We start from the raw sequence: 27,264 nt of genomic DNA, 5'->3' as shown, positions 1-27,264 counted from the left end.
TATGTGATCCCCTATTATAGTCATTTGATCCTGCAATGTGCTCTGTGTTGTTACGGGTTCATTGTTTCATTGCTAACAGGTGTCCCTTGTCTAGTCATTAGTCTTGTGTATTTAAGCCATCATGTTTGCCACCTGTCTTGGTCAAGTAATGTTTCACTGTAACCAATGTTGGTAAGCGTTCTGTTCATGTCCATGGTTTGAGTTTATGCCATGTCATGCCTTTGTTTTATGTTTGATCACATTTTGTAAATAAACTGCACTTGGGTTCTCTACAAACTTGCCTTCAGTGGACATCCTTACAGTATAATTACAAATATAGACAAGTACTAGCTCTGCTACTTAATTAATCTGTACTGAATTGGACGTGAATCAATAATAAGAACTGAAGTATACTGTATATTGCTATATATTTATCCATACTGCAAATCTATTTTCTTGGACCCACTTTTTATTAGACGTCTTGGTAACACTTTATTTTACAGTGTCCTTGTTACATATGTTACATGTACTTACCATAGTAATAACAGTAAATTATACATAATTACATGCAACTAACCCTCAACCAAATCCTAATCCTACCCTAACTCTATAGTAAGTACATGTAGTTGATTAATATTACTCCGTACTTAAATATATAATTACACTGTAACAATGAGACCTTAAAATAAAGTGTCTTTAACTACTATGTACTTACACAAAATATTTGTAAAAGGTGTCATGTCGTTACATTGTAGTTACATTTAAAGTACCTGCAAGTAATTACAATATGTATTTACACTTTTGACCATATCCCAACCCTAAACCTACCTCTAGTTCTAACCCGACCCATATCCTCATCAGCAGCAAATGTCAATCTGTCAATACTTTTGCAGAACAACATGCATGTAAAAAATAAGTAAATAAATGAATTAAATGGTTAATTTAAAAAATAAATAAATTGCTAAGTAGTTAAAGACATCTAATATAAAGCGGCACACAAAACTTCAACAGTTATTATGAGGTAAAAAAGCTTGGCTTGTAAAACACTCGTGTAACCAACCAATGCTCTGTACATGAAAACCTTGTTGCTCACTGCTTACAAAAGAATCTGCGTAATTAGACAAAAGAAGACAAAAGAAGAAAACCAACAATAAATCACCCTTTTCAATGTCACTGCAGAATGATTACTTTAAACCTTAGTTGTGATTATAGTGGTTGACAGAAAATTAGTATAAGTTATGACTTTAACTTTATAACATCACATTTTACCCAACATCATAAATAAATACAGCAACACATGTGCTGTGATACTCATTCAATCAAAACACCTACCAGGTTCAAATCCAGCATGCAACACTGTTCCTCCTTACAGCATTTACATCAGCTTTTATAAATGACTGAGTTAGTACAGACACCAGTCTAGTTTGAGGAAGTCACGGGGTAGGAAGTTTACGGTTGAGGTGTGACGAGTGTCAAATGTCTACAACAGTGAGTCTGAACACATAACAAGTGAAGAGAAAGTTGTCGTATATAAATATATATATATATATATATATATATACACACACACACATTATATGATATATTTAGGCCATGTTTGATCAAAATAAAACACTGCCTACACCACAATGGACTCTATTTTTAGAAACAGATATCATCTGTTATTCAATACTGCAGCACAGCAGAGATGACAAACCAGGAACAAATAGGCCTACGATTTCTCATACGTTAAAATTATATTAATTTTGCAGCACGTTAGCTTTAGTGCCGGATTGTGGGCCTGAACAGAGAGAATCCATAGTAACAGAGTGTCATCACCATGTTGAATAGAAGCAAACGTCAGCAAGAAAGTGATCCTCTTTTCTCACCAGCTGTCCTGCAGATGAGAAATGAAGGTGTCTACCTTGTTTGAGGCATGTTTCTGTGTGCAAGCGTTGCAACTACAAAAACATTAAGAGCAGCACAATACTATAAGCTGTGAACTAACGTGTAAGCTTGAAAATAGTGAACTGGGCTGCTTATGTAATTTAGAAAGTGGTTAACAAACTGAATTTTCTTAGAAGCTTAGGTTACACTTTAGTTTGGGGAACTCATATTCACTATTATGGGAAGTGATGTGAATGCCAAGAATAGAAGGCCTCCTTATAATGCAGAATAAGGCATTAATATGTACTTTATGAGAACTAATAAACAGGCAATATGCTAGTAACAAGCAAGCTAATAAGCAAGTAATAATGATAGTGCGAATTGCTCCCCAAACTAAAGTGTTACCGAAATTAGTTTTTACAAAGTAGTAAGTACACGTGATAGCTTCAAGTTAACATACGTTTACAACCCAATTTATTTCTTAAATGCGATGTATGTCTGAGGAAAACTAGAGGGAAATAAAAGGGAAAATAAATGTAGGTTGGGATTCCACTTTAACCATTGAGAATTGACTGAATCATGTAAAGTGGTCTCTTTAAGACAGATTTGTGTAGAGGTGAATAAGAGGGCTTAGTGATGTTGGCAGCACTTCATTTTACATTCCTGTTCTGCATGTACATACTAGGTACTTACAGTACTACAGTAATTACAATAACTGGGTAATAACTTGGTACTAACCGTGACCTAACCCTATGTTAAGTCCATGTACAGTAGTTACTTTAAGGCCCAAGTATACTTCACTTCACACTTCACACACACCATCGCCTTTGGCTTTCGGCTTGCTTAGTTGGGGACACTTACTGATCTGCCAGCATTGACACCATTATATGAGAACTGAACTGAGCTGGACGATAACATCACTGTTTTCTCCAGAGCGGCTATATATAAAAATGAACTAAATAACTTTTTTACAACAAAAATGAACCATCACTGAACTTACTTAAGCTGGACTATAACACTATTTTCTTCTAGATCTGCGGTACAGCCGAAACAATCTTTGTTGCTTTATTTTCCTGTTATCTGTGACAGCCAGGTTCTGTTTTTGTCATGTTTTTGTTTGTGTTTGGACTTTGTTTTATTTTATTCAGTCTCCTTGATTCTGCCGGTCATTAGTATTCAATTATCCCTAGCTTGCTTAATCATTAGTTCCCTTGTTTCAGGTGTGTTGTCTTGTTAGTTTGTATGGTCCCTCTCGTTGTTCTCATTTGCCCCAGCTGTGTCTCGTTCCCTGATCCCCTCTGTGTATTTAAACCCTGTGTGCTCTCTTGTTCCTGGTCAGTTATTGTATGTAGGTTTCGTGTGCATGTACCTGTTTCCTGTTCTGAGTTTATCCTGTTCTGAGTCAATTAAAGTCTACTGCTGCATTTAGATCCGACTACCGTCTCTGCTTCTACGAGAATCATGACATTATCACTGTAAAGCTGATTTGAAACAATCAATATTGTAAAAAGCGCTATATAAATAAACGTGACCTGACTTGACTTTTCACTCTGTCTAGCCTTTCAAAGTTTTGTTATTGAGCATTGAATTCACTGTGTCAGAATACATACACTACTGGTCAAAAGTTTTAGATCAGTAAGATTTTTTATGTTTTTAAAAGAAGTCTCTTCTGCTCACCAAGGCTGCATTTATTTGATAAAAAACAATAAAAAAAAAACAGTATTATTGTGAAATAGTATGACAATTTAAAATGACTGTTTTCTATTTTAATATATTTTAAAATGTAATTTATTCCTCAGATGAAAGCTGAATTTTCAACATCATTACTCCAGTCTTCAGTGTCACATGATCCTTCATGCTGATTTTATGCTCAAAAAACATTCATTATTATTTTTCAATGTTGAAAACAGTTTACAATTTTTTTTCAAAATTCTTTGATAAATAGAAAGTTCAAAAGAACAGCATTTATTTCAAATAGAATATTTTCTAACATTATAAATGTCTTTACTGTAACTTTTGATCAGTTTAACTCATCCTTGATGAATAAAAGTATTGATTTATTTTATTTCTTTCCCCCAAAAATAAAAATAAATTTCTTACTGACCCCAAACTTTTGAAGGGTAGTGTTTAATGTTACAAAAGCTTTCCATTTCAGATAAATGCTGTTCTTTTGAACTTTCTATTCATCATAGCATCATGAAATAAAAATGTAAAAAACTGTTTTCAACATTGATAATAATCACAAATGTTTCTTGAGCATCAAATCATCATATTAGAATGATTTCTGAAGGTTCGTGTGACACTGAAGACCGGAGTAATGATGCTGAAAATTCAGCTTTGATCACAGGAATAAATTACACTTAACTATATATTCACATAGAAAACAGCTGTCTTAAATTGTAATAATATTTCACTATATGACTGTTTTTGTTTGTATTTTTAATCAAATAATGCAGCCTTGGTGAGCAGAAGAGACTTCTTTTAAAAACATTAAAAATCGTACCGATCTAAAACTTTTGACCGATAGTGTATATGTGCTGACACAAAAACTGGAACATATGTAGTGCATATATGTCTTCTGTACCTGTTGAGGACTTGGCTCTTTGGTGGTTTTTGAGGTTATCCCTACGCAGACACTGTGTGTTTGCAGTGTCTGAATTGTGCCGAATGGAGGGCGGATGACGTTTCACGGTCAGTTGCAGACTCTGATCGCTGAATAAAGTCTGTATCAGAGCCAGGTCCAGAGAAGACACCTCACAACCATTCAGAACCACGATCTCATCACCAGGCCTCAAACCTATCAATGATATAAAACAACAGGAATGAAGGAAACAAAAGTTATAATACCCAGTTTAGGGCTGTCACGATATGATATTGTGATTATCGCGTCCAAAATAAAAGTTTGTATTTACATAATAAATGTGTGTGTGTACTGTGTATAATTATTTTATATATATAAATACACACACATGCTTGTATACATTTAAGAAATATTTGCATGTATATACTGTTTATAGATTTATAAATAATTTATATTATATAAATATAAATATTGTATATCTAAATAAATTTTTTTTTTTAAATATATACATGCACGTATGTGTATTTAAATATACAAAATAATTATACACACACATTTATTATGAAAATACAAACTTTTATTTTGGATGCGATAATCGCAATATCATATCGTGACAGCCCTAACCCAGTTATAAAACTGGTGTCTTCACTAGGACATCTTTTGGCCTTTGTTCAAATATCCAAAAGATGTTTATAACATATCCAAACAGCATAACCTACATAACCTCAGAGATAAAAGCTGTATCTACAGAAGCAAAAGTACCTTCGCTGAAAGCAAGCCCATCAGGGAGAACTTCACTGACAACGATACGGCTGTTTTTGAGGTTGTCTACATAGCCTGTAACAGCAAAGCCTTGAGGAAAAGAAAAAAAAAACCTGTGAGGAACAGCATGCATCAAGTGCCATCAGTACCCGATGAGCTTAAAAACAGCCACTTAAACTTCTCCTTTGCAATGACTTGCTTACCAAAGTCACCAGTTAGACTGGGTCTAGACATGTGCAGAGTGTAGACGTTCAGTTGGCAGACCTCCAGTTCGTCATATGACTAGGGTGATAAAGACGTCTAGGTAAGTGCACAAGTCATGCAGTTCACCAACCTTAACTTTTATAAACCGAACCATTATCCATTGAACATTAAGCTTTGCCATTATCAATATCTTACCAAGTTCTGCAGAAGCTCAACAGCTGATGGTGTTGATACCTCCATTATGTCTCCTACACACCTTCTCAGCCGTAAACAGTGCATGCTGGGGTCCAGGCCTATGAGCTACGGGAGGGAAATCTATCTTAAGATTCAGCCCTTTCCACACAAATAAAATGTATAGCATCAAGACTTAGTGCACCAAGTTGTGTGAGCATGGCACTAGCAACAATAAGGCCATGGGTTCGATTCCTATGGAAAGCAAGAACTGATAAGATGTGTACTTTGAATGCAATGTCCTGAAAAGTCCTGAACATTTCTTGAATGGCAAATCTCATACTGTAGCTACACTGATGTAGCTGGAAAGGACCACATATATCGTGTTGTCAAAGAATTTTACATATACAAATAATTCACCCAAAATAAATATTGTCACCATTTACTAAACCTTATCTCGTTCCACTCCAAAATGAGCTCATGTGGAACAAAAAAGTATATATTTTGAAGAATGTTCACACTGCTCTTTTTCTTACAACAAAAACATACAGTGACCTTCATTTCAGCGCCATATTCCAACTATCCTGAAGTCATCTGATTTACTTGTTATTGACTTAAATGTTGCCCGCTACTTTACTTTTACATATTTGGCAGATGCCATAAACATCCAGCTGAACATCCAACATTTTCCTTGAGCATATTAGAATGATATGAACGTCATCCGCCCTCCATTCGGCACAACTCAGACACTGCAAACACACAGTCTCTGTGTAGGGATAACCCCCAAAACCACCAAAGAGCCAAGTCCTCAACAGGTACAGAAGACATATATGTGCTACATATGTTCCAGTTTTTGTGTCAGCACATACAGTGAGGAAAATAAGTATTTGAACACCCTGCTATTTTGCAAGTTCTCCCACTTAGAAATCATGGAGGGGTCTGAAATTGTCATCGTAGGTGCATGTCCACTGTGAGAGACATAATCTAAAAAAAAATCCAGAAATGTATTTGTTTATTTGTTATTTGTTTATTTATTAAATTTATTTGTATGATACAGCTGCAAATAAGTATTTGAACACCTGAGAAAATCAATGTTAATATTTGGTACAGTAGCCTTTGTTTGCAATTACAGAGGTCAAACGTTTCCTGTAGTTTTTCACCAGGTTTGCACACACTGCAGGAGGGATTTTGGCCCACTCCTCCACACAGATCTTCTCTAGATCAGTCAGGTTTCTGGGCTGTCGCTGAGAAACACGGAGTTTGAGCTCCCTCCAAAGATTCTCTATTGGGTTTTAGGTCTGGAGACTGGCTAGGCCACGCCAGAACCTTGATATGCTTCTTACAGAGCCACTCCTTGGTTATCCTGGCTGTGTGCTTCGGGTCATTGTCATGTTGGAAGACCCAGCCTCGACCCATCTTCAATGCTCTAACTGAGGGAAGGAGGTTGTTCCCCAAAATCTCGCAATACATGGCCCCGGTCATCCTCTCCTTAATACAGTGCAGTCGCCCTGTCCCATGTGCAGAAAAACACCCCCAAAGCATGATGCTACCACCCCCATGCTTCACAGTAGGGATGGTGTTCTTGGGATGGTACTCATCATTCTTCTTCCTCCAAACACGTTTAGTGGAATTATGACCAAAAAGTTCTATTTTGGTCTCATCTGACCACATGACTTTCTCCCATGACTCCTCTGGATCATCCAAATGGTCATTGGCAAACTTAAGACGGGCCTTGACATGTGCTGGTTTAAGCAGGGGAACCTTCCGTGCCATGCATGATTTCAAACCATGACGTCTTAGTGTATTACCAACAGTAACCTTGGAAACGGTGGTCCCAGCTCTTTTCAGGTCATTGACCAGCTCCTCCCGTGTAGTTCTGGGCTGATTTCTCACCTTTCTTAGGATCATTGAGACCCCACGAGGTGAGATCTTGCATGGAGCCCCAGTCCGAGGGAGATTGACAGTCATGTTTAGCTTCTTCCATTTTCTAATGATTGCTCCAACAGTGGACCTTTTTTCACCAAGCTGCTTGGCAATTTCCCCGTAGCCCTTTCCAGCCTTGTGGAGGTGTACAATTTTGTCTCTAGTGTCTTTGGACAGCTCTTTGGTCTTGGCCATGTTAGTAGTTGGATTCTTACTGATTGTATGGGGTGGGCAGGTGTCTTTATGCAGCTAACGACCTCAAACAGGTGCATCTAATTTAGGATAATAAATGGAGTGGAGGTGGACATTTTAAAGGCAGACTAACAGGTCTTTGAGGGTCAGAATTCTAGCTGATAGACAGGTGTTCAAATACTTATTTGCAGCTGTATCATACAAATAAATAGTTAAAAAATCATACATTGTGATTTCTGGATTTTTTTTTTTAGATTATGTCTCTCACAGTGGACATCCACCTACGATGACAATTTCAGACCCCTCCATGATTTCCAAGTGGGAGAACTTGCAAAATAGCAGGGTGTTCAAATACTTATTTTCCTCACTGTACATGTATTCTGACACAGTGAATTCAATGCTCAATAACAAAATTTTGAAAGGCTAGACAGAGTAAAAAGTCAAGTCACCTTTATTTATATAGCGCTTTTTACAATATTGATTGTTCAAGGTACACATCTTATCAGTTCTTGCTTTCCATGGGAATCAAACCCATGACCTTGGTGTTGCTAGTGCCATGCTCACACAACTTGGCACACTAATTCTTGATGCTATACATTTTATTTGTTGTATGTGGAAAGGGCTGAATCGTTTTTGGCATCTGCCAAATATGTAAAAGTAAAGTAGCGGGCAACATTTAAGTCAATAACAAGTAAATCAGATGACTTCAGGATAGTTGGAATATGGCGCTGAAATGAAGGTCACTGTATGTTTTTGTTGTAAGAAAAAGAGCAGTGTGAACATTCTTCAAAACATCTACTTTTTTTGTTCCACAGGAGCTCATTTTGGAGTGGAACGAGATAAGGTTTAGTAAATGGTGACAATATTTATTTTGGGTGAATTATATGTATATGTAAAGTTCTTTGACAACACAATATATGTGGTCCTTTCCAGCTACATCAGTGTAGCTACAGTATGAGATTTGCCATTCAAGAAATTTTCAGGACTTTTCTTCTTTAGCACAAACTAGACAATGGTCAGTCATCGGCATATCAGAGAACAGTAAACTACACTACCGTTCAAAAGTTTGGGGTCTGTAAGATTTAAAATAATAATAATATTTTGCAAGGATGCATTAATTTGATCAAAAGCACAGTCTACAAAAAAGACAAAAATGTATCATGGATTCCACCAAAATATTGAGCAGCACAACTGCTTTCAATATTCATAAGAAATGTAAAAGACATTTTTCATGAGCATATTAGAATGATTTCTGAAGGATCATGTGACACTAAAGACTGGAGTAATGAAGCTGAAAATTCAGCTTTGATCACAGGAATAAATTATGTTTTAAATATATATTCAAATAGAAAAGTTATTTTTAAAGGTCACACTTTTTATTAGGTGTCTTTAACTATTATTTACTTGCATCAAAAAAACTGTTAAGTACAATGAACTTATTGTGTTGATGTTGTATTGCAAAACGGGTAAGGTTGGGATAAAATGTAATTCCAGAAATTAATAACAGATGAAATTATATGTAGGTTTTTTTCAAAATATAAGTACAATGTAAAAACACATATGTACACAAAAAGTGCACTGTATCAAATTATTAATTTAAATGTTAATACATAGTAGTTAAAGACAATAAAGAATATAGAAAGAATATAAAGCGGGTCCTTTTAAACAAACAATATTTCACAATATTACTGTTTTTACTGTATATTTGATTAAATAAGTCTTGGGGAGTATAAGAGACTTGACTCAAAGAAATCTTGCTGACACTTTTGAACGGTAGTGTATGGTAGTGTAGATAGTGACTGTGTGAAATTCATTTGTGTGGGAAAAGCCAGTTGCTGAAACAATGTCAGCCTGCTGTCACAGATATCAGACTAAGACAGCTATCATGCAGAACGCATAATGTCATCTTTTAATGAATTTCCCAAGATGCTGTCTTTTATAATGTCACCCATAGCCTCAGGTAAAGGAGTGATACAATAGTGTGTCTGCATGTATACGCTGACTCAAACAAATCAAAATGGGTGCGTTGGTAAATCAAGGTAATTAATCTGAACACTATGTTGCATAATGCAGTGATCTTACCCTGCAGGTCTCAGCCAAGACATCCATGACAGTGTGATGACTTTTCAGAAGAACCGTAACCGTCTGGTAATCTGGCATATAGACGCATGTTGTGTTTTCCTGGCTGCAATCCCACTGGCTGCCTTCAGGTGGCATGACTGAGTAAACATTAGCCAAACTACCCAAACGCTGTGACAGAAAACAAAGAGGATGAGGGTGACAAAGATGAGAAATTTCCATCAGGTCAAATATAAAGACTTTTTGAATATTACTTTATTCCCTCGTTAGTTAGTTACCTATTAATAACACATTTTATCATGCCTCCTTATTTATTATTTGAGTGTTTAAGACAGATTTGATAGGATTTCCTTATAAATCCTAAAACAAAGATTCTTTTATAAAACATTTATAGATTTTTAGAAACCAAAGGATTTATAGGCAATTAATCTAAAACTAAAGCATATGACACTGACTTGTTCCATGACTCACAGCATGGCGTTCAGTGGCATTGATCTATGCTTGTCTAAGGATGCGTCACTAAAAAACAAAATACACCATGGTTCTTTCATTGGGGATTAAGTCTTTGGTGTCGGAAACAAACATTCACACACCAGAGAAAACATGTCTGGTCTCAGTTCCACAGGTACAGACTGTCCACACATCCCACTCAATGAAGTAATGGCCTTTTTTAGCAAGGGAAAGAGAGTTACCCAAGAGCAGCTGTATAACCCTCTGTTCGTCCAGTGAGTGGTGTGAATGAAGCCCTGACCAGCAGCAGAATGAGTGTGCATTCATTTAACACAGTAACGGTCAACTTTCCAAAAGAGCAGCCAAGGGCAACCGCCCAGTATACAGTCCTCTGTGTGTGTGTGTGTGTGTGTGTGTGTGTGTGTCTCAGCACCAGAGCCTTCAGACTTTCCTCTGCAAAGTGGGAAAAATAATTCATGGAGGCTAACCTCCACCCGGAACATACTAAAGATGGAATGATGAAGAAAAGACATTTGCTGTCGAGAATAACTCTTAGGTCTCTCAGCAACATGGGTGTGTTGGTCACCGTGGATTACTGAAGTGGCGTACAGTGAGGAACCATGGACAAGAAATCACAAATTATACACGTTTCTCATTCCATAGAACGTGTTTGTTTGAAACGAGACCGGAAACTGATGTGAACAAAATCAGACACTTTTCCTCCTCATGAGACACAAAAGTTCTCAGTTCCGGACAAGTGTCCTCATAATAATAAAACCAGCAGCACAACAAAATACCAATCAAAATTTCACTATCTATCAGCTACAATAAAAAGATTTTTTGTGACATATACTGTACAGTGAACAAAAAGACATTACTAATGTAAGTATAATGTGTAAAGTGTAACTGCATTTTTAACATTTAACCCAGTCAAAACAGAGCTTTTTCTAGTTGGCAGGACTTAAAGTACACAGTAACGTACCTTAAAACTACAAGGAGGAATGGTGTTTAGATGTCCTCCAACATCACTGTCAAAGACCTAAAACAAGAAGGAAAAAAAACGTATCACTGCATAGTCATTAAACTCTTAGTCATATTTTGTCAGACAGAACAGAGCCATGGTTACAAACACTGCAGCAGACAAACTATCATTTTGTTGCTAAAAAAAAACCTCTGCAAGCAAATTTCCTGTAGTGAATCTATTTTGATCTTAAACAAAAGCTTTGAGGCTTCACTGGAAGTAAAGGGCATTATAATGGTTAGTAAAACAGTCATGCAATCTCTTACAGTTCAGGTCATTGTTTTATAGGCTTTTTAAAATATTCACCCTCATTGTTTCTTTGCATTGGAACAGTCCGCCAACCTCCATTAATCTAACATATACTACTGTGGACTCAAATATTGTAAGCGTTTATAATAGATTGCTTGTGATGTTCCTCATTTAAGTCGCTTTGGATAAAAGCGTCCCTCCCTGACATGTGGTCATATACATTTTTGATATTTTCCCTGAGGCCCATTTATAATGTTAGTTTTTCCGGATATTTTTCCTCTCTCTGAGCCTTAGAAACAGACAGGATGTTTTTCGCTGATTTGCCTTGAAGACCTGTGAACGACCTCTTTGCATGTGAAATGAGACACTTTTGAGGCTCTTTCACATCAGTGATGCAAATGTAAAAATGTTGGAGCAAATTAATGTGTAAAGAGAAGAGAGGATAATCTGACATCTCACATGGGACCATAATCTTTAAATACCAAGGAAAATTTAATTACTCACGATATGCACTACAAAAATGTAATGATGGGAAGTCGATTCCTCGATTCTGAATAGCCCTAGAGTTGGGACTGACTCTAGCACAGGAATTGAGCCTCGTTGTTGACTCTGTTGCTGTTTCTGAAATTGCTCAAGATTTCACTTTTTCTAATCCCTATATTGTGCATGTAAGTTGAATGCTGTCAGAATCTGTGGCTGTAGTAAGGGCACGACGACGGAGAATTCAACACAAATGGTTTATAAAAAATAACACGCAGAAGTAAACAACGTAGAAACACATCCGCAACAGCATAAACGACACAGAACAAGCAACAGAAGGAACTATTGGCTTAAATATACAGGGATAATATCAAGGTAACATGGAACAGGTGTGTAACTTAATTAGCAACCATGGAAACAAACAAGCAGAATTCAGGCAAACAGAAAACAGAGAAAACTAAACAATATGATTGATCGTTACAAACTCACTATATCAGCAAGGAGTGAACGAAGCAAAGCGAGGAATTTCGGCACTGACATATTACCAGTGTTGGGAGTAACGCGTTACAAAAGTAATGTATTACAGTAACTTATTACTTTTTGTTGTAACGCAGTAGTGCAAGGCATTACTAATACATTTCCAGTAATATTTTACTCGGTACATGTTCAGTAACGCTTGCATTACAACACACTTTTAGCCCAAAATTTAATTGTAAAAAAAAAAAAAAAAAAAAAAAAAAAAACGGGGGAAAAAAACAGCCAGACCGCGAGACATTAACGAATGAAAAATGCAAGTAAGTTATTACCTGTTCGTAGTCAGTCAATAGCCGCGTGTGGTGTCCAAGTTTGTAAATAACGACTAAATGACAGCTTCTGATATATTTGTAAGGCAATTTATTTCATTCATCTCCCTCTTGCTGGTGTACCTTTGTAGCCTATTGTGTGACATAGTCCAGTAAAGGCTTGTTTAGGGCAGGTTTTACAGGAGTGCCGCGAGGCATGATTTCGGTCTCTGTGCTCGCGCTGGCCAGTGGTAAAGCGGCTAATGGGAGAATATGGTAGAAGAAGACTGACATTCGCGGGATGGACATATGCGCATTACTCTGTTTGTTCTGTGTTTTCTTTCTAACCAGAGAGCAGTCCGTTTTCTTTCGTTTTGAATTGTTCTGTTTAAAAGTAGACATGTCTGACTGTGAGGAAAGTAGACGCTGAGTTTCGGTTAATTTATGAGACGCCGGCGCCTCCGTGTCCTGGTTATCTCTTGTCTACTATTTACTTCTTACTTCTTAAATCCAGGCAATTGGTAGATGAAACATTGATTAAAATTAAGATACAATTAATACAAAACGAAATTCACTTTAAAGAAAGGCTTTGTGCTTTCTGTTTGAGGTCTCTGTGAAAGCTTAAGCAGTCTTTTTGTGCCGCTTTCAGAGCGCTCACGTCCGTAACTGAGAACTGTCACGACCGTAACATCGTTTTTTCCTCATAAATGCGAACACGAAAAATAACATAAAATGAATATATTATGTTCTGTGGAGAGCCAATTAACCCTTCTTCATCCGGTGGGTAGTATTAGGCCTACTTTTGGTTTGCTTAGTGTAATTCACAGAATTACTAAAAAATATTTTGCTACCTAAAAGTTAAAGATTTTTTGTTTCACGCATGCATGTCTATTTCCCTCATATTAAATATAAAACGCATGTGTGTAGACTGATATTTTTCTAATGTCTGGACTCCTTTATTAAGGGAGTAGCCTATGGATATATAAACAGACGTTTCAATATTTTGGTATTAAATGCATTTTCTGAGAATTTATATTTCAAGTTTTTACTGCAAATGTCACGTCCATAACGCTGGAATTGCCCAATTTTAAAGAATTTATTCTCAACTAGTTTTGTGGTGTTGGTATGTATTTTTTAATGTTAATTTCAAAAAATACTAATAGTAATTTAAAGATGTGGTAAATTTGGATCTGGACGGGAAGGATTAACTCTGGGAGCTGGTAGGGGTGTGTCGTGATTCTGCCTTCGCGCACTGTGACACAGGTTCATGAATCTGAGTGTCGCGGTTTCATATCGCTTATCTTTACAGCCCTAGTCATTTTAGAATGTTAAGTTCTACTTCTGTAGTTATTTTGGTTAAAGTAACTCAAAAGTAATACAGGAGTAATGTAACGCATTACAATTCTGAGACAGTAATATTGTAAGGTAAAGAATTACTTTTAAATAACAGTAACACGTAATGTATAATGTATTACAGTTTGGAAGTAACTTGCACAACACTGCATATTACACCGTGCAACTGTCATATACGCTACTTTTATTTTTGTAGCTTACACCATGTGTGGCAGAAACATGTTATTTTTGTAGCTTACTTTAGAAAAAAAAGAGTCATGGTAACTTTACATCATAATTATACATACTTTTGTGTCAGCTTTGTAGTTTCACTGATGTTATATTAATGCAATTATTGTTTTTCCATGGTTAACCTAATTTGTTCATAATCATTAAACTAATTGTAAAAACTCATCACAATCAATAAGTGTACATTATTTGATGTATTTTTGTATTTTGAATTCTCCCATCCAGCTTATTGTGCCTAAGATCGAGGGCATTTAGCACCATCACCCGGCCATTATAATGAGATTAATCAAGGTATACATTGTTTCTAGTTTATTTAATATTCGACCAAAAAATGTTCAACGATTTTTACCTTTGTAAAATAGGTATTGGCAACAACAATGCTGATAGGCTACTCATAATTTCAAGGTAATGTTATGTCTAAATTGGAATAAAGGGAAAGATAATTTTTGTTTTGGTCAGGAATTTTTTAAAATCAATTTATTGTATAATAAAGACCGCAAATCTTGGGTAAAAATTTGGAAAAAAATTCCATTGACTCTGAAAAACCTAGAAAAAAAAAACATCTCTAATGCTCACTAAGGGCTTTTAATTTTATTAAAAATATATTAAGGACAGTTATATTGTGCTACAAAACATAAAACAGTTACCGTAATTTAAATTGTATTATTTTAATACGTTTTTAAAAATGTAATTTATTCCTACGATCAAAGCTGAATTATAAGCATCATTCCTGCAATCTTCAGTGTCACATGATCCTTCAGAAATCATTCTAAGATTCTGATTTGCTGCTCAGGAAATATTTCTTACTATCATCCATGTTGAAAACAGTTAATTTTCAACTGCTGCTAATTTTCCTAGGATTCAAAGAAAAGCCTTTATTTGAAACAGAAATCTTTTGTAAAATTGTGTCTTTATTGTTACGTTTGATCAACTTAATCCATCCTTGCTAAATGAAGATATTAATTTCTTTCTTTTTAAAATAAATAAATTAAACTAAATAAACTTACTGACCAAACTTTCGACATAGTATACATATAAATGTATAACTGTCAAACCCAAGGCTAAACAGGATTAATGTCAAGGACGAGTAACTAATGATTAGCTAATTAGTGAAAACAAACATGGGCTAAAAGATTGATTGATGTCCTCAAAACTAAGTGAAAGACAAAGAGGAAGAAACAGATAAAAAAGACACTTTGACTTGATGGCTGCCGCAGCATCCTTAGCAAAAGGTTGGCCTGTTTAATATTTAGCAACTATCATAGGGCTCTTATAGCAACCATCTGTGTGTCCCTGCGGGGTAGAGTATAGCAGGCTGCAATTTACCACATATGGCTTTTAATAATTCATACATTTCTCCCTCTGTCTGTCTCCACACCTCTGCCTTCTGTGGTGTGAAATGAAAATGGGGCTTGTTCGCCAAGCTGGCAGGATCTCCCATTACACGTCACATGTCAGGGAGGGACAGGGACTTCAGTGATTGGATACTTGTTTTTTTTTCTTGTTTTTTTTTCCGCTACTGGATTCTACCAAGATGTTACAGGATTCATTTAGTAACAGAAATTAAGGATTTCACTTTTCTTTATTAAGGGCAGAAATTTGGCTCCTGGAATTGGTTTTCAGTGGCATTTTATACTGTAAGTTCGAACATATAACAACATGTGTCGATTACTTCAGTGTAATTTCTTTTCTTTTTATGGTCACTGCAGTGTTTCAACCTTAAAGTACAGTATATAGGCTTATAATAATATATTTAATGTCAGAAAACATTTATTTAACAAATCTGGCAGTTTGGAGTGGAAGATCTTTGCTTCTGAAAATGTTTTAGTGGTATGCAAATAATGCAATACAATCTGTGAATTAGATCATACTGCATATAATAATTTGATTTTGATTTCTAGAGGTTGCAGTAATATTATCCTAAACAACCTTCCATTTATTATCTTTATGGACATTCCAGGTCATTACTCTATAAAAAGCAATTTAGACATTTATAAAGGTTTATAGTACATTCTAATATTTTAGCATACTATTTGGAGATCTAGTCGATGCAAGAGCCAGTTTGGTTCACCAAGGTACTCCTAATGCATTTTTATTAGATTATTTTCAATGGATATTTTTTAGTATTGATTTTTGTTTTCGGATTAAAAACAAATTCCCACTGAGCTCATTGCAATACATTCTGGAATTGCTTGATCTGAGAAGCATATACAGTAGGCGATTTGCTTTAGAAGTTGGCCAAAATGAGGTAAAAAAAAGAAAAGAAAAGAAAGCTCTTGGAAGAACAAGCTCTTGGAGTCACATCTATGACGTCTTAAAATGTTTTCTAGCTAGGTAGCAAGGATGCTCCAATCAGAATTTTGTCCAATCACAGATTATGATCACTGGAAGCAGTATTGGTCGTTACGATCACCTATACCGATCATATAAAAAAAATTATCAGAAAGTATCATGAATTGCCAACTCTTTATTTATTGGCAAGCAACATGTGCAACATATTCCATTCCCTCTCTTATAGCATTGCTGTGAAATAAATAATATAAATAAAAAACAGAACAGTATTTATCAATGGAAAGTGAGCAAATGTAAAAACACTGCATATTCTTCCCTAATATAAAATATAGATTATTCCCACTACATCTACTAAAAAGCAATGAGCGTTTTCTCTTTGTCTTGTGTTGTTTGATTAACATTATTGACACAGACTGCAGCAGGAATATTAGGCTGCTGTCACTTTAAGAACTAATGTACGGATCCAACATACTGTTATACATGCAACTTATTTCACAGCTTTTTATGCTCACTTAAACATAACGACTGTGTTTAAGCGAATACTCACCAAGTCGGGCATTTTGACATATTTCTGGGTTTCTACATATACCGATACCAGTACTCAGGTTTCGGTCCGATACTGTGCTCATGTACTCGTACTTGTACTCGTAAAACTAAGGTATCGGTGCATCCCTACTTTTTATTATGGAGCACGTCCTGCAGTTTAGCAACAGTAGACTGTATTTCATGACAATCACTGATCTAGCTGATTTGGATATTAAGTTTGGGCTTTCAGGGAGGAATGAAAGCGCACCGCTGTGAAGGAAAAAAATGCTCTTATATATCACAGCTCTAGTTTCTTGCTGTCATTGGTGTAGGGTTGCTGTTGTTGTAATGTCTCCAAAGACGTTGCAAATGTATTTTCAAACATCTGGTAGAACTGCCAGACCAGTGCATGTTGTGAAGCAATTTTAGCTGCGCATAGAGAAAATGTCTAGCAAGTCTTGCGTTATCTGGCTCTTCTGATCGGCCTTTATAGAGACCACTGATCAGAATACATAAAATTATTATTGGTCAATAACGACCGGCGCCCGATCAATCGGAGCAACCTTACTAGGTAGCTCACTAGGTTTTGGAATATAGCTATTTTTTGCAGGTCAACAAGGGGTCAAACTTTAGAAGCATCTATATTTCTACAAGGAGCCATGCTATACTACATGTGATCCAGCAAACCAGCATCCCTTACCTGAGGAAGACCACTGTAAGAACAGCAGCTCAAATCACTGAAATCCTTTTCACAGGGATAAAGCCAAAAGAAAAAAAATTAGGGATTTTCCATTTGTATACAGACTAAGGAAGTTTACTGGGTGGCAAAGAAGTGCAACAAACTCAACAAAGCAAGCATTTTAGCTGCCACTTTTTATTCCAAACAACACAGTGCTCTAATTGTAGAGACAGTCCCCCTGCAACAACCTGCTATTAAATGCCTTGCTCAAGGGCACGGTCATGACAGGAAATCTATAAACTTCTCCGGTTCATGGGTCACCCCTCTTTGGGTTTAAACAAACGGCCCAGTGCAGTTCCTTAACTGCCGATTTACCACCATTATTAGCACAGTGCAGAAACATCTCAACAGGGAGGAAACATCATCAGCTTCATCAAAGTCGCAAGGCTTTACACTTGATAACCAGAAATGAAACCCTACATCCTAAAATAGCCCCTTTATTATCTTGGTGCATTTCTGAGAAAGGAGGTGGGGATGGGAGAAAGAACAACATTTTTAATCCCGTCAGCTCTGTAATTACTACCTTTAGAGTCTTTATTTATCAAAGTCCTGTTATTTACACCTGTGGGAGGAATTTCCCACCAGCATGACGCATGAGTTTCAAAACATAAAAAGGTAGGAAAATTGATATGCAAATGTGCTATGAGCATTGGTGTAACGGCACACGGTCACGACTGGTTAAATCAGACAGAGTGAGTGCAGTACCTGAGAGACAGAAGGCTTCTTTTCATGACCTCGCTTCGTAAGAGTATCCAGGCCCTTCAGGGATGAAAAGACCCCTTTCTTACTGCGACCTCGATAGGAGAGAGACAGAGAACGCTTTCGCATTGTGGCCTCGTCTCTGGAACAGATCTGTAGAGCAACAGAGAGATTGGCATTAATGGTAACTAGGCAAGTATTTCAGTTTTGGAAATGGCATCCGCTTGCAGTAATTTCAGATGAAAAGGGCATTGGGAATTTGGGATTAGAGCACAACTGTTTATTATCTCAACAGTCCCATTCATTTTTAACAATAATGTATAAACCTGTCACAACTTCATTTAAAAAAAAAGAAGAAGTGTATAATAGCTGAATTCCCCATGAAGAACTAGACTACCCACAGTCTTGATCCATCGATCAGAGAAGTCACTGTCGCCATGGAAATGAGAATCATGCCAAAAGAGCTCAGTAGAAAATACAGACTCCCATGAAGCATTGCACATGGCAATCAAGTCTCCCTACACTCAACCAACTTATATATGTGAATATTTTGCAATTAAACTGCAAATATATTGTATTTTAATCTTATTATAAATGTCTCTAAATCAAAAAATTTTAGTGTTGGGCAACGATTAAATCGCGATTAATCTCATCCATAATAAAAGTTTGTGTTTACATAATATATGTGTGTGTACTGTGTATAATTATTTTGTACATATAAATACAGACGCATGTATATATTTAAGAAAAAATTGTTATTTATATATAAAATATTTATATATAATATAAATTATGTATAAATATATATACAGTAAATACATGCAAATATTTCTTAAATAGAGTGTACACTATAAAAATGTTAACCATTTTAATTTTAAATTTTAAATTTGAACCATTTTTACGGTAAAAAAACGGCAGCTGTGGTTGCCAGAACTTTACCGTCAGAAATACGGTAGCAACCCGTTTTTGGTTTTACAGACTTAACTTAAAATTTACAGTAATAAACCGTATTTTATTATCTGATATAATGTGAATTTACCGTCCTATTGAAGTATTAATATCTGTTTTGTACCATAATACACTGATAACCACCAATCACAGCGGTGATGATAGTCACATGATCAATCAAAGCTCATCACAAGCAGCTCTTCCACAAGAAAGTTAATACTATAGAAGCTGCACAGTGTCATTCACACAAACATTAAACACCATCACGGTAACACACATGAAATTTTAAAAATGCAAAAACATTAATTTAACAACATTAAATGTAACATAACACCCTAATGTACATAACTGATTAGAAAAAACGAAGAAAACTATGAAGAAACAGTTATTTCAACAAAAATACATCAAATGTGAAGTGTCACACAGGGAATTGTGGGAATGTCAATTTACGTTTTTTCACTGTAAATTATATGAGTTGTTGTAAATTTATAGGATGAGTAGTCAAGTCAAGTCATCTTCATTTATATAGCGCTTTTAACAATGTAGATTGTTTCAAAGCAGCTTTACAGAGATAAACGTATAATTTATGGTAACAGAGATTGTTTTGGCTTTGTAGCAGTTCTTTAATAAAGTTATTTTCCAGCTAAAGTTAGTTTTGATTGATTCGCTTCCGTCGCAACGATCATTTGTTATTAAATTAGGGGCCGCTAAGACGACACCATTCTCTCTACACAGACTTTAAACGCGAACCTGTGATAAACGCTGATGGCGTTCACATGCGCATTAAGAATTGGTTCTATAGTTATGTGCATAAATGTAGATAAATACTTAGTAGTTTATTACTTATAAACCTTTGCAAACTTTGTTTTAAAGCTCATTGGAAGGCAAAGTTGTGATTCAACTTGTGATTTTTTTTAGATCTTCATGGAGAAAATGAAAAAAAAAAAAAAATGTCCGGAACCACTTTAAAAGTGGGCTGTAACTGTAGTGTTCAAGGATACTAACCAGTGCATGGAAGGAGGAGACGGAGAAGATTCCCAGTCGGGCCAGTGCAGCTTTGGTTGGGCGGCTGGCCGTGGCCAGGAGGCTCTTGGGATTGGGTAACTCGCTGCCCTGCAGACTGGCCAGGTAGCAGCGCATGCGGAAAAGGTCCATGTTGAAGCGCTCAAGATTCTGCTCCCACTGTTGGATCTGTCCACAAATTTAAAAAATGGTTGGTGAGGAAGAGCATTGCATCCACCAGTTAACAAATTTCCTTTCAAAAGAATCATCTGTGATCTATGGTGGCAGAAACAGCATGAGTAATGGATCTCTGGGCTGTAATTGCTCTCAGATGTGACTGGGGCATAAAGGGAGTTTTTTCCTCCAATCTTCAATTGCCATTATACTTTGTAATAAAATCTCATAGGGGAAATTGGATTGAATGCTTTGCTCTTTTGACAAAACAGATGAAGGAAAAAGAACATGCCAGGGCCATTAGTCACAGCTCTATGAACATTATCAGTTTGCAGATGAAAAACACTCATCTCACAAAGCTAGACATTCAACTAGACTGGTCAATATTGCAGACAAGAACCTCCCACTTAAACAGGAAGAGAGTGTCTGTCTGACATGTAACATGACAAGTGTTTGTTTTGTTTTAATGTATCACAGGCCCTTTCTACACCGTCTGAGGCCACAATTAATAAAAGTCTATCTACACCAATAATTGTATTATTGTATATTGTTCACTCATTATTTTTATGAAAAATAAATACAAGCAGTCATTCATACTAGCCACTTTGGATTGAATTTTTTTATAGAATATATACATTTTTCAAATGTAGTCTTTTAAAGAGGCATCTGAAATCATAAAGTGCAATGTAGTGCTGTCAAAAAATATAGATTTTTCATTACATATCAATACTGAAATATCTGAAATGCTTTCAATACTCATTTTCAGCAGAATGATACAAAATACCAGCTGCGCTTTCTCTCTCTCATCTCTCCGACAGCGAGTGACACACAAACCCTCCTCCATCACTCACTGCTTTCATTTGATATCCATATATGTATAGATATCTATATGGCAGTTTACCCCCATGGAATTGGTGTCAAAATTGTGGCCAGTGAAAATGCTGAGTGGCTAGAAACTTTGGAAAACCACTAGCCACAGGGGGTCGAGCAAAAAAGTTAATGTCAAACCCTGCAGCTAATCAATAACGGCACTTTGGCATTGATGTTACTTTTGTGTGTAGCCTGTATGCTTTGATTTGGGCTTTCAGCATCAATTCATACCACTGGCAATGAGTCTAGAGACACTGTGCCATTACAGTTTCTTGGCTTTTGGTTTATTAAATCCTACCAACTCAACCCCACACTGTTAAATCAAGTATAATGAGGCTGGATAGACACTGTGTTGTTAATCATGGGTCATGGGAATAAGTAACCATAAGTCATGGGAACTTACCCTAACACAGGAGTGCAGTTTTAGGAGTGTGACACTGGATACCGGCATCCTCCCATTACTACAAAAAGAGAGGCCTGTTTGCTGTAGCTCAGAGCCCATTAAGAACACACTAGCTCGCCTAAGTCTTGGAACCTGTTTGAGAAATTTGTTCTAATTGTGTCCCAGGGTATTTGATACCGCATCAACTGATAGCTACCTGTGTTGACTAGGTGAAGATATAATAGTTGAAAGTTCTCACACAGTCTGTTCATTGACTGTCTGATGCATATAGGCTTAATTTGCGAGTGGGACGGGTGGGACATGTCCCCACCACTTTTTTGCCAGGGTCGATTCTGTCGCCACCACTTTTTTTAACATCTCACGGCATGGATGTACCTAATGCAAAGGAAACATCTCCAGTTGTCTAGAAGAGTATTCATTTAGTTAGTTTGTGTTAAATAAGAGGCAATCTGGCGCTGGAATGTGTTGTTTTTGAACAGTGTTGCCTCTGTTCTCTCGCAGCTCATGCACAGTCTTCACATACAGACGAGCGCTTCAATCTGACGCTGTTGTAGGGAGCAGAGTCCCTCTATTTGTTACGGTGAAATCACAAAACAAGATGCACACAAATGTGTCCATGCTCTTGACATACAATCACTGATGAACATTTTTGTTTAAGAAAAGAAAAAGAACAAGCTATACGAAGACAGATTAGAACCCAGAACCCCTGGCACGCTCACCAGAAATGTTCCCACGAGACCATTAGGACACACAAACATCAAATGTGTACATATACTCACTGACATGAAGTCAGTGACAACTTCTTAGACTTGAAACAAAGTTGCAATTGAGAGGTACTAGGTTGATAATGAGCTTATAATGAAGATTGATACTTTTTAGTATAAAAATTGATATTTTACACTGCTTCGTGTCACTAAATTTCTGAAAGAAGTTTGACACAATAAGTAAACTAGATTATGCACGAGTCTGGCCAAATTTCTTTTTGCCTTCTGAGGTATATGTATTTGAAATAAATAAGCAATGCTTACTACTTCTGGATGGGCAACATTTCTGATTTTAGTTCTAAATGTGTAGTTCTACAGATTTCTCTTTCATTTGTTTATCTGACCTTTTCCCTGATTCATTTAAAAGGCATATGTTTAGTTAAGTTGCAGTGGATGCAAGACATGAGCAAGACTTGAGTTTGGGAGGAAGGGTGAGGGGAGGTCAGTGGAGACTTTAAACTGCCCAGCTGGCACTGACTTGTGGAGACAGACAAGACTTCAAAGTAGTCCAGTTTCTCAGGCCATTCTAACCTCTTCCCCTTCTCCAAATCCCTCATCCAGCCTGGCACCCCTCTGACTCCCCCTTTGACCTTTGCATCAACTTCAGAGGTTCCCATGAAGCATTACCTTGATTGTTATCAGGCAGTGGGAGAAAACTACTAATACCATTGGTCAACTAAAGCTATGTGGGTCATGCAACCTCTAAAGCGGTATGTGGCAGTAAGATTAACATGCCTTCTGTTAACATGACTAAGCTCTCAATGATTAATCCCAATGTTTAAGACAAAACGGGGAACTTAGTAAATTCTTAACCTTGTCAACACATACACATCTCACCACAAAGCCTAACATAATGACTTGGTAAAAGCACTAAACTTAATGGTAAAATCATCACATGTGTACCTTAATTGCCTTTAAGAAATTCATGCACTTTTCTGTCTTTCCTTGTTCGACATATCTCACTTATTAGTACATACATATCAAGCATAGCTGAAATAAAAAAGGACTACATAACGGTGTTACACCAAATTAACTTGATTGGTTGCTTACCTGGTTTTCAATAGCCTTTCTATTTTTTGGGTCACCAACAATGGACAACTGCAGCTCTGCCATTTTCCTCATCTTGCCATCCATGTCGATCTTCTGGAGAAGACCACGGATCTGCCCACGTAACAAACGCAGTGTGTCCTCCTTCCCGTAGCGCTTCGCAAACAAAGACGCACTAGCCGAATGAATGGCAGTTACCCAGTTCTCCAGGTCAGTTTGGTTGGAGGCCTAGAGTGGGAAAAAAACATGCAAGGAAGGAAATGTTACATTTTATACATAGAAATGACTGTATCAGTATCACAAATAAGGTTATTTTATTAGTGACCTAGAAATCTTTGCAGAATTTTGCATCACTTAATTTTATATAATAACAACATTACTTTGTTTTACATTTTTTCAAATTCCTAAAAATGTATGCATTTTCAATTATATTATGAGGCCTAGACTGTCAGTGTCTCAGACTTTTGGACCCCACTTTGTATTTGTCTAAAAAACAGATTTCAAGCATTTAAGCGTTTATGCTTGATATCATAAGGTATTTATTCTACCAGAAACATTACTGACAGGTAATGTGTGTAGTTTTTATTTATTTACACACTGCACTAATCAGCATTTGGAATAGCAAGAGATTGTCTGGCTAACTAAGACTAAGACATCAAAAATGATCAGTCATTCTTACAACAACAACAAACAAGTGGCTGGTACTCAGCAACATAATGGCCTGACACTATACAGGAATCTACTCTCACTTCAGTTAGTACCATCAAAATAACTAAAACACACTATTCCCAGTTGAGTTGCAAAAACACAAAGAGCATGCTAAAACAATTTAAAGTAAGTATTTTCATCATATAAATTGCAATGCACAGCCTGTTTTATGGTTTGACATGTTCTATGGTTATATGGGGTGAGTGTGTGGGAGAAAGGGACATATGCTGTCATTAGAGGACTACACCTTCAGCTCCACTTCAGTTGCGGCACATTGCTTCCGCTCTGCAAACACGCAGCTTCTGCACTGCTTCCAATCCACTAATATGTCCAGTGTGAAATGAACAAGAGTTTGTAAGCTCAGGTTTTTAACTGACCTGAAAAAGGTAGACATCACCATAGGTGTTACTGAGGCAGAACACATTCTCTTTCTTGGGGTGCTCAGGAACAGTCTGGACTACACCGTCCTCTGCTAACAAGGCATAGCATGGAGACTCTGGTTCTGAAGAGGCTTTTCCATAGGTCTCATAGAACAGCAACGTGCAACCTGCAGATAAAAAAACCTTGCCATGATTGATCAGTTCAAGCAGTTGCTTTACTGCACAAAAGTGAGTGGCACTGTAAATCACAGTGGTAGTTACAGCAATCATGGCATACCTACCCTTTAGAGTGACCCAGAATTGCTTCCATTTTCGACGGCCCACTAGCTCTAGTTTGTGGTCCTTGTGTACAGTGAGCAAGGGCTTGAAGGAGAGCCATCCGGCCCGCCGAACTACACCTTGTTCTTTCTCAAACAGCAAGTCCAGCTGCTCAAGAGACCCTAGGATTTCCTGACTACTGCTCTCTGTCTCCTCTGAGGAGCTCTCACACCAGTCTTCTGGAGGACGACCAGTCTTCAACTCCCTCATGAAGTTCTTGTAGATGTTCTGACGCAAAACATCAGTCCCCGAATGAAGGGCACCAGCAGAGCCGCTGCAGGTGTTCAGTGTCAGAGAGTGAGAGCGGGTTTGAGACATGCCGTTGGGGAGAGTCTTAAAGCTGGAGACCTGAGAGGGAGAGCTGGTATCTGCAGTGAGGACATCCACACCACTATCAAAGCAATCGACGGACTCGCTATATCTGGGCTCCTATAACAAACAGTAAAGGGGAAATATTATGAGCATGAGGTTATATTTATGCTGAAATGTGAGCTCAAATCCTGTTTACTATCAAATTATCAGCTTTTAAAACAATTAATCAACAGTTTCTTGTACATAGCACAAAATTCAGCATCGATTTTGAAATCTGGTCATTTTTTCTTCAATATTCTAAAGAAAATATGAGTGGTTCAAATGTTTATGCAAATGTTTTGCCACAGCATTTTAATAGAGTTGCTATTCATTTCTTACAGTTCAGAGTGGTTTTTCAGCAGAAAACCATAGAAACACAAATTACCTCAATTTTGAGGTATCATTCAGGTAGGTGGCAACAATTATGAGAAACAATAAGATAAGGTCACACTTTATATTAGGTGGCCTAACTACTACATAACTACTAACCATTGATACAGTTTACTTATGTGCATAAATGTTAGTGTATTGTAATTCAATTTAAAGTACATGCATTTAATTACCAATTTGAAGTTTAGTCCTAACCGTAACCCAAACTTTTACCCCAAAACCTAAATAAAACTAATACCTTTTCCTACCCTTACTCCTAAACTTAACCATACCTCAAACTCATTATCAGTAAATGTGGGAATTTTGTAGTTACACAGTAAATATTATTATTAGTACATAGTAGTTAAGGCTACTTAAAGTGTGACCCAAGGTATTTTAAAACAGCAATAGTAAAACTAAGCAACAACCACAAAAAAACCCCAAAAAACCCCCAGAATAACAGGAAGTTAGTTATAGCCCGTGTGAGAGTAAGCTCAAGCGCAGATTTTCACAATGTTACACAAATTTATGAACAATGAAAGCCCATTCCTCCATAGTAGTAGATATATTGTTTAAAGGGGTGTCATTTGAAAATCCCACTAATAAGATCATCAGTTCCCTTCTGCTCTTACGAGGAGCGCACTTCAAAATAAATCTGGGTAGGATCCTTCTCGAGCATCCTTCAAATTCAACACATCTCTAGCAACTGACACTAATTACACAAGGGTTCAGACGTGCCAACAACACTGTGTAAAACTTTACACTACAGCTGCGCTCTGGCATTCACGTGGCATTATGAATGGCATTATGAATTTTTAAGGACAGACAAGTCATTTGTTGAGGTCAATTTGTAAAGAAAGACTACGCACCTGTGCACATATATATTCAAACGCGCATACCTATAGAATAAACACGTAATATGCATGTGCACGCCATCAGCGTTTTCACAGATTCACGTTTTTGGGGCTTACGCGGAGATGATAACGTTTTTCCAAATTTTTCAACACTTGCACCTTGGAACCTGTTTCAAGGTTTGCGTTCTCGAGCCACCAAGCACTGTCGTTGTGCAAATGAGCCGACCGGAGTGCGTTAAGGGTTTTTTGTTAGAACAGTGACATGTTAGCGGCCCCTAAGTTAATAACTATGATCTTTGCAACGGAAGTGAATCGATCAATCAAAACTAACTTTAGCTGGACAATAACTTTATTCTAGAGCTGCTGTAAAGCCAAAATAATCTCTGTTACTTTAATTTCCTATTATCTCTGTAAAGCTGCTTTGAAACAATCTGTTTTGTTAAAAGCGCTATATAAATGAAGGTGACTTGACTTGACGTGGAAATTTATGAGAGAATGGAA

At 36.8% G+C, this 27,264-nt stretch overlaps 1 protein-coding gene across 3 annotated transcripts in view; it reads right to left on the bottom strand.

Annotated features, from left to right (window-relative positions):
- tiam2a (TIAM Rac1 associated GEF 2a) overlaps positions 1-27,264 on the bottom strand; it is a 108,832-nt gene that overhangs the window by 32,269 nt on the left and 49,299 nt on the right. For 2 of the 3 annotated variants that reach the window (XM_084096044.1, XM_084096043.1), the window contains exons 4-15: positions 25,153-25,618; positions 24,869-25,038; positions 23,787-24,011; positions 20,529-20,714; positions 18,582-18,728; positions 17,838-17,882; positions 11,190-11,246; positions 9,761-9,928; positions 5,588-5,692; positions 5,392-5,470; positions 5,189-5,278; positions 4,430-4,642 (exon numbers count right to left, since the gene is read on the bottom strand). In XM_084096044.1, the coding sequence (XP_083952170.1) occupies positions 4,430-4,642; positions 5,189-5,278; positions 5,392-5,470; positions 5,588-5,692; positions 9,761-9,928; positions 11,190-11,246; positions 17,838-17,882; positions 18,582-18,728; positions 20,529-20,714; positions 23,787-24,011; positions 24,869-25,038; positions 25,153-25,618 (1,951 nt within the window). The remainder of the gene's footprint in view (positions 1-4,429; positions 4,643-5,188; positions 5,279-5,391; positions 5,471-5,587; positions 5,693-9,760; positions 9,929-11,189; positions 11,247-17,837; positions 17,883-18,581; positions 18,729-20,528; positions 20,715-23,786; positions 24,012-24,868; positions 25,039-25,152; positions 25,619-27,264) is intronic. The other variant, XM_084096045.1, reaches the window with a different exon arrangement.

Source organism: Abramis brama, assembly GCF_963993115.1.
Source record: "Abramis brama genome assembly, chromosome: 21".
In the NCBI taxonomy this organism is placed as follows: domain Eukaryota; kingdom Metazoa; phylum Chordata; class Actinopteri; order Cypriniformes; family Leuciscidae; genus Abramis; species Abramis brama.
The sequence above is the reverse complement of the archived record's forward strand: the minus strand, read 5'-3'. Positions and strand labels throughout refer to the sequence as shown.